This window comes from Aplysia californica, unplaced genomic scaffold (assembly GCF_000002075.1).
Source record: "Aplysia californica isolate F4 #8 unplaced genomic scaffold, AplCal3.0 scaffold00664, whole genome shotgun sequence".
NCBI classification, from domain to species: domain Eukaryota; kingdom Metazoa; phylum Mollusca; class Gastropoda; order Aplysiida; family Aplysiidae; genus Aplysia; species Aplysia californica.
Genome location: NW_004797934.1, coordinates 123,020 through 132,046, shown reverse-complemented (window position 1 = coordinate 132,046; position 9,027 = coordinate 123,020). Strand labels below are relative to the sequence as shown.

Sequence of the window (9,027 nt, the reverse complement as noted above, 5' to 3'; positions counted from 1 at the left end):
CAATGTTCAACGTAAGGTGTACGTGGGTTTGTTTGTTTGGTTTTTGGGGTGTTTTTTTCAGTACACGTACGTGTTTTACGGCACTTGCAAAACAATAAGGCAATAAAAGTGTGCCAAAGATTAGAGGGGTTACAAGAGAGTAATGAACACAAAAGAGGAGGAGAGATAAGGACAACAGATGTTTGATAGGCAGAAAGGGGCAGACCACATGATCAACATCAACACGTAAAAACAATCATAAATAACTACAGTCACTCCGATGTGCACAAACATTTGTTTATTTTTATTTTCATCAAAAATCAAAATGAACAATGTTGCCTTATCCTTGCAAGGCATCTCCACATTAACGACCGCCATATTTGGATACATAATATTCTATCAATAAATGATAATTAAACAAATTCAAACATATTATAATACTGCACAATAGCAAAGACGACGTGGAACGTTCCGCCAAAAATATAGTGCACATCGGGTAACAAAAAATATGAGTAAAAAACCCAAGAAAAATAAAGATGCCAATATTTAATAACTTAACCACCTGCCATCTGTATAAAGAATGGACTCTGAACTTGACTAGATCTGAAAGGGCTTTTTCCGTATCACTGAACGCAATGAGCAGTCTGTGGAGAAAGGTACAAAAATATGGCTATTAAAAAGATTTCATGTCTTCTTGTCCATTTCAGAGTTGTATTTGTAAATGATTTGTGAGGTATCATGATGAAATCATGCACATCAACATAATGAAATCAAAGAAACTGGCATATTATCAATGGCTGTAAGGGCTAACCCAGGCGGAGTGGGATACAATATCTAAGCAGACAGGTGGTGATACTTGATACTTGAATTCCAAATTTGTCCCAACTCGGGAATCAAACTCATATCTTCCACATTCAAAGCATTTAACCGCTACATCACTGATATCAGTCATCCATTTCTGAAAACAGACAACCACACACAAGCAACAAAACAAAACAAATAACAACAAACATCCTCACTTTTCTTTGACTCCTGTCCATTTATCAGCAAAATCCTTTTCCATTTGTTCAGAGATGTTCTCAATGAATATTTGAAGCCTGTAGTGAACACTGGGGAACACTGATTCCTCTGATATAAAACAGTCCAGTCCATCCTCTGGTTTCCTAAAACAAAACAAAACAAACAAAAAAATGATTAAAACTGTACAATTTTCAAAAATTGTATCCTTGAGTAGGGTCACATCTACTACAAAGGGTTATTGACAAGAAAGAGAAAGACATCAGATATAATCTCTGGATTATCTTTTCTAGTATTCCATTTTCTTTTTCAGTTGAGAACATATGAACCTACACTGGAAATTTCTCTAAGGATCACCAGTCAAAGATAAGCATCTGCACAAAAAATATCTTTCCACTTTTCCAATTGCTGTATTTGTCTTTATTATAACTACGGTCCAAAATGACTACCTGTCTAAGATGACTATTACTTTTCTCCTTAACAATGGGTGTTCATCTTAGACAGGTTTAACTGTACTTCAAAAGATCTGTTCTCAAAACATACATCTTCGGCAGACCGGTGTCTGTGGTGCACCGATCAGGCACATTGCCTTATAGACGACCTGTGTGGGAAGAATTTTAATCAAATATCTCCCTCTTTCTGCACGGACATTGTATATTTGCATACCTCTCAGCCCAGGTTGGCCTTGACAGCCAGGGTCAAAGACCGCCTCTTCAATTATCTACACTGTGTCAATGGAGGTATAACATGCCCACAAATACTGATTGTTGCTGTGACAACAAATAAAAACATCCACTGTGATCTTTTTAAAAAGATTTAGTAAACGTTTTACGGCGCTCGCAACTGCATAAGGTCATATGAGCGCCAGGAGATTAGAGCTGTTACAAGAGAGTAACAAACATAAAAAAGAAGAAGGGGAGATAAGGACGATAGATGTTTGATAGGAAAGAAGAAGCAAACACACCAGAGCACCCGCCAACCACCCACACTGTGATCTTCTTTTTGATTCTCCCACTGTGATCTTCTTTTTGATTCTCCCAAAAGAACACATAAGAATCAAGCCTCATGGGTAAGATTTTTCATGAAATTGACCCCTGTCTCCTTGTCAACATTACAATGTTATCATTAGTTCATGTAAAAAAAAACCCCACCAAAACAGCATCGGTGGTGTAGCATTTAGGTGCGTAGCTGTTGCGTGCAGGAGACCTGAGCTCAATTCCTGGGTGGGGAGAACATTTTTATAATTTTTTATCAAGTATTGTGTTTCTGCTGGGATGCTGTATCTCTCTCAGCCCAGATTGACTGATTGCCTCCTTAAAGACCTAAATTGTATCGATGGGGGCATAAAAAACACCTATACTTTAAAAAAAACAAAATAAACCCCAAGACTTGCTGCAAGTAGAGGCATGAGCTACAACATTCAACGATGACGAGACAGAAATCTTGTTTAGGTGATGTTACGAACAAGAGAAGTGTTTAAAAACCCTTAAATACAGCACAAGACAACAAGTCAGCAAAAACAATAGGTTGGAGGCAACATTTCAGTAGCTTGAGTACAACAGACTTTTCAAAAACTTTTCTATTTACCAAGACTCCAGAAGTGGTGAAAATGTCGTGTCTGATTGAAGCATACTGGCGTCTAGTGACAAGGTCAGCATCTGCAGAAAAAGGGGTTTTAAAAAAATAAAAAAACCCAATAAGATAAGAGAGAAGCATGAGCTATCAGTGACATCATCAAGCTAAGCATGTTAGATACAGGGTAAAAAATGGGAAGAAAGGTGTGTTTGCTTGCTTGCTTACTGCAATTGCTCCTTCTGTCCCTGTTAGATGGACGTTTTCTGTCTGATGACTGTCTGTCTTTCCATTTGTCTGTCTTTCCATTTGTCTGTCGGTCTGTCTGCCCATGTAGTAGTTGCAAGCCTGCGTGCCAGAAGGCCTACCAGACTGCATGTATATGTACATGTAATATGTTAGTACTTATGTACATGCATACCTGATCCACACTCCGATGTTGAAAGCCCCAACAGAATGTTCTACACAAGACAATTTTTAATCGCTACTTCAGCACACACACATCTTACAACAGTTCATCCTTTCAATACGTGACAAATATCTCTGTTCTGTTCAAACAAACATAACAAGAGTGGAGAAAATTATGAGAAAGACACAAACTCCCATTCAGGGAGACTAGACATTACTGATTATAAAATGATCTCCCAAGCTCATAATCTAACCATCTCTTTAATATTCTAACCATCTAACAAAAGTTCTTCTGACTGTCTTCAGCCAAGAAATACTGGAAATCCAAAAATATTATGATCTTTGAATTTGAGTTGGAGTTTGGTAAGAGAATTATGTAGCTTGCAACTGCATAAGGTTATTTGAGTGCGCTGGACTCTAAGTTAGTTGTTTTCTCTTTAGTTCACAGTACAGCTTAGTTTCACTTTGCAAAGTTGGAATGGTTAAATTATCTAAAAAAACCACAGGAAAAATTCGGTTTTAAAAGCCGTAGTTTACATGTTGAAATTAATAATATTTACATTTTACTGTAAAGACCAATGGTCGTTATAAACTTGAGAATTCTGCTGGAATCAATGATGGAAAACAAATTCTGCAAATTAGTGCATTTAAAATAATATTCCCTATGGGTCTCTCCAAAGTCAGGACATTCTATTTGGATGTGCCTGATCATAAAGTCGGCATTGTATCCAACACAAAATGATGTCTTATCGCCTAGCATGAAGTTTTCATGTGTCGAGAGGTAGGTCTAATATGTAATTTTGTAAAAATAACTTTGTCTCATCTGAAGCGACCAGGAGGTTTTTGTGAACCAAATTGAGCATTATATTGCTGAGTTTATTGTTCACTTGTCTGCTCCATGGTTCATTAATCAGTCCATTGCTCCATAATGATCTTCAAAATCTAATGTGTCAGCAATTTTAATTTAAGATAGTATTTCTTGATACTTACGTTGAACAAAATTCAAATTGCAGCTGAGCTTGGTTCAGACTTATAAACTATGTAATCACCTTAGAGCGCAAGATGGCAATGGAATGGAAGATAGACTGATAGTTGTCAAAGCTTGTCTGAATCGGAGCCAACAAATTCTGAAGAATACACAAAGAAAACATGTGATTGAAAAAAAGACGAAATGTCTGAGGAAAACAATGAAAGGATTCACTTTGAACACCCAAAACTTCCACGGTCAGAAACCCTCCTTTTGTCCATAAATCACCATTTACTGCAAACAATTTTTGTCAGATGATAAGTACACTTTTTATCTAGAGCCAAGTAGAGTATGATTTGAAAGTACAGCTACTGTTTTCACATAATAGAGGTGAATACTGAACATGCTTTGATGACATTACCTATGTTAGCATGACAAAATTGCAGTTTCATTACAAACAAGAAGTTGTATCATCATCATCAGACATAGGAAATTATAGTTTGCCATTCATTTCATTGCTCCAATGCTGTAAAAAAAATATTTATCCAATCCGCTGGTCACCCCTGTTCAAATTCTCCAAATTTTATAAGATGTTCATGGTCCACCACTGACTATTTTCCCTTCTAATTTACCAGCGAGAGGATGATTTTCAAGACCTTCTTGTTAATTCAAGCATTACTTTATTTTTATTTAGTAGAGGTTTTACGTCGCTCACAACTGCAAAAGGTCATATGAGCGTCAAGGGGTGGATGTCAACAAGGAAGTCTTTACAAGGAATCGCGCTTACTCTGCTCACCTCTCTAGCTATTCAAGCATTTCAAAAACTGCATTTTGTCTCTTCCTTTTTGTTTTTAAACTTCTTATGTCCCCACAACTTCTTGAAGACATGCAGGGCTTACTCTGCAGTAAAACACCATTGAAATCATTGCACAGTGTAACACAAATACAGTGAACACGTACCTAGCAAAACGTGCATGGAGCAAACAGATTTTTAGGTCCCACATTTTTTCTTATTCATCCATATTGTGTGACTGCTCTACTGTATAGTTTCCAGATGAAACAGGCCCTCCGGCTGCGAAGGCAAGCTTGTAAGCATGGCATGGTTGTTGTAGAGTAGTATAGTAACAGCTACCCAGCATGATAGCTGCCACATTTATCCAAGTTATATTTTATAAATTGTTTAAACTTTCCAAGGCAATGCATCAAACTCATGCTCCAATTACATTCCATCAAAAAGTAATTACTTCTGAACCAGCCTTCAATCACCACTGTAAGTGGTTGGCTAATGCTTTGATGTGATTTGTTCCTTCTTCCATTCAAGCATCTATCATCCTTATCACCCTTTCCTTTTCGTGTTTTGTTACTCTCTTGTAACACCTCTAATCTTTGGCACTTATATAACCTTATTGTGTTCCAAGTGCTGTAAAGTTCGTACTAAAACCAAACTAAAACAGTCACTACTTGATCACTGAGGCCCCTCTAAAACTAGATTCATAACATTCCTCATTTTAAATGAACACCAACTCAGTAAGACTGAAAACAGACAAGAGCTACTTCCACACCTGTGCTGAGCTTGTTAGTCCTTCAGTCGTGAACCTAGCAGCCATAAATCCCAGGAGAGTCAACAATACTTGACACAAACTTCCTGGAACTGCCGTAAAGTCAACCTCACCATGACCTAGTTTGTCTCGAGCTCTTGGTCCACAAGGGTAAGTCAGCAAATCATGGAGGAAATCCTAGAAAAAAATTGTTTTCAGCAGAAGAAAATGTTTAAGGATTAGAATCTAGTTTAAATTCTAAAACACTTTCCGGGTGCACAATGCAGTTTAACAGCCCATGTAGAGATTCCTCACAGAGGACTGAGAAGAAAAAGAAAAGAATGGAAAAAGAAAAATATCACTTTAATACATCCCTGAATGGAAACTCAATGGCACGCACAACAAAAGGTATAATTTTTACGTAATCATAAAAATGCACAGCTTATGGTGAATAGATTTTAGAAGGTGGAAATATTTCCAATTTCAAGTCTCAGTCTCACAGAACATCTATCTCTAAAGCATGTGTATTTTGTCTCACCATGCAAGATTCTCCTAGTAGGTCAGGAACCATGTTCTGAGTTCCATCAGACAAATTTTTCTCAAGTATCTGAGGACAAATCAAATCAGATGAAATTTTACCAAACTCAATATGTGTTGTGAATATCAAATTCCAAACTTACTTTATTCACAAGTCTAAGCATCGAACTACATCTCTATGTGAGAGCATGGCCCTAGTGTTTCTTTATCCATGTGATTGTGAATGTATGATGGACGTCTGTATATTGTGTATTATATGTGTCACAATACAGTGGAATCTGGTGCTGTCAATTTTTGGGTATATGAAACTATTGGTATGAATTTAAACATATTCATTTGTCTTGCTTCTGATGAAGAAAAGTATCCATCTATCTTGAATAGAAGTGGAGATATTTGCAATTGAAGGAGGTAGGGGTCATCTTGTGTCAGAGGTAAGAATAGCGAGAAAATAGCCACCAAAATTTGGCGACTTCCAAAGCTTGAGTGCCATTGGAAACAGAAAATTTACATTTGGGGGATCAATTAATGGGTTGTTTTTTTAAGCAAAATCCTTGTATTTCATTATTTTGATGAGCGTCTGACCTCACCACGATGCCACACATATGTGTTTGCATGGTTGTAAGACACAAATAATACTTACAACATTTCAGATAGAATATCATCCACACCGATGCTGTGATAAAATATGCTCTTGTTTGTATCACAGTTTTTATCATACTTTACAGAAATTGCTCATTAGCCGAGTTCAAAAAGAAAAAGGGCAACAACGATTATAAAGTTACAAAAATATCCCTGGACGTTATTGAGATTATCCCTGGGGCCCTATCAAGTTGCAATCAGTGAATGGAAATCATAACAAAAGATAAATAGCAGTAGTATAGCGCAAATTCCCCCTCAACAGCAAGCTCTATGCACTTTACAATCTATACTATTACCCCAGCAGACCTGGGAGCATTCTGAAACAATCTCAACTTCCAGGGAAGTGTAGGCCTACAGATTAAAGAAAAGCTAGAAAATATGATAATGACCTTGATGTCCCAGAAACCACTCCATTTAAATTTGACCTTTTTTTTATCATATTAACATTCCACTTCTTGAATGTTTCCCTTCTTTTCCAATTTTGCAAACATTTACAAAATTGAGTTACATACTTTTCTTCAGGCTATTGACTGTAGCCACAGGCACCTACATTGTCCTTGTAATCGGGCAGCAACTGAATTCGCCCCGCATAGCACCATACAGCACAAAACGACTATGAGGAAAATACTGCATTCTAAGTCGTTTCTTGGATGGTACTAGCTCCTGAATTGGCTTCTTTTATTTAGTAGGCCCTGAAGAGAAACTATAAGGAACATAGAGCAGGAAGAAATATATATGTATACTTACCTCCTCAAATGTTGTAAACAAAGTTGTAGCCTGAGGAAATAAACAAAATAGAAAGAAATGTATTTTTATCAAGTCAAGTTCATACGAATACATAATCTAGCCAGAAAAAAAATGTAATGGCGTAGTTTAAAGAAATCTTATTGCCCAACTTGTGTAAACAAATTCACATAAACTAATTGAGAAATATTGACACACTAAGTGATTTACAATAATTAAGAACCAAAAGAACCACCAACAAACTTTTATCAACCACAGGCAAAGTGACGTTACTCAAGGAAAGAACTTGATTGGTACGCAGCAGATATGTGGCACTTTGTCAAAAAAGATTTGCCTCTTTTGTCATATTTTGTCAAAAACGCATTGCTTACTGGAGTTGCCAAGAGGAGAAATCACATTTTGGGAAAAAAGAAATTGACTATGATGGCACAGGTTTCTGCCACACTTAAAAAAATGGATTTTTCACATTTAGTCATCAAACTGTTTATACAATCATAATACATGTAAAAATAGAGACACCCCAGCAACCTGTATCACAAACGAACAAAAAAAAGTAGCTCATCATAAATTCACAACCTCTTGCTATATCAATAATTCAAACTTAAGTTACCTCAGCAGTTATCAACCTGGCAGGGCAGTGGTTGGCCAGAACAAACAGCCGTCGTAAGGCGTGTTCAAGAAGTGGAAAGAGCAAAACAGCACATTTGCCATACCTACAACAGAAAATAAGATGATACAGATGGTCAAGGTGAGAATCAAGTTTTGATTTTTTGCTACATAAAAAAGCAAGCCAAGCGATCGAATTTCACATTTCAATTATTCGGGACATGCACCTGTGGTGTAATTGCTAGACTCTTCTCCTTACAAAAAAAGAACAGTAATTCAATTTTCACATGAGGAAGATTAGATCTAGATTGATTAATATGTAACCATTACAGTTTTACCCCGAATATCATCGAGAAAAAAATCTCTTTGTAAAGAAGTGATTAAGTTGCTTTTTCTTTCTTTTCTATCTTTTCGGCTAGGATAAGCAGACCATGGCAATACTCATACCAGAGAAAAATAAGTAGATAATGTAAAACCCCCTCCATAAATCTTACCCATATCGATGATATCGTGAATGACAAAAAGCATAACCAAAAAAAAAGCAACAGCTAAGAACGCTCATCAGTTCTTCATATGAAAAGAAACTGGGCAATTTTTAAAAAAGAAATGTGCAATCAAAAATGTCTGAAATGGCCATCCATTGTGGAGGAGCAAAGTGGTTGTCTTAACTCTTTATCTTCACCAAGCTGCTCCCAGCGGCTCGCGATCCAAACCACAGTGCAGAGCGGCTCGGGCACATTCCTTTATGATGACAGCGACGTCAAACTACTTTTCGGCAATTGCAGAAAACAGATCTCTTACACAGGAAGTTCATTCATTCATTAGATTGAGAACTATCAAAATAGGTTTGCTACTTTCGATTTAATGACCCATTTAATGAAGTTTTTGTCATTTTTAGATTTAGCACCAAAAAAGGGCCCCGCGTAGTGAGTTTACCCCCCGCCCCCCCCGAAAAAAAAAGAGTTAAATAGCTGGATGTCTTACATGGTGCTATTATGATGTAAAAAAAACAACAACCAA

The 9,027-nt window shown here is 36.9% G+C and overlaps 1 protein-coding gene across 1 annotated transcript in view; it reads right to left on the bottom strand.

Moving 5' to 3' along the window:
• LOC101851441 (endoplasmic reticulum membrane-associated RNA degradation protein) overlaps positions 1–9,027 on the bottom strand; it is a 23,294-nt gene that overhangs the window by 4,255 nt on the left and 10,012 nt on the right. Inside the window, exons 8-15 of the mRNA XM_005108153.3 lie at positions 8,012–8,114; positions 7,405–7,434; positions 6,020–6,088; positions 5,506–5,679; positions 4,026–4,103; positions 2,584–2,654; positions 999–1,142; positions 542–623 (exon numbers count right to left, since the gene is read on the bottom strand). Of these exons, the coding sequence (XP_005108210.2) occupies positions 542–623; positions 999–1,142; positions 2,584–2,654; positions 4,026–4,103; positions 5,506–5,679; positions 6,020–6,088; positions 7,405–7,434; positions 8,012–8,114 (751 nt within the window). The remainder of the gene's footprint in view (positions 1–541; positions 624–998; positions 1,143–2,583; positions 2,655–4,025; positions 4,104–5,505; positions 5,680–6,019; positions 6,089–7,404; positions 7,435–8,011; positions 8,115–9,027) is intronic.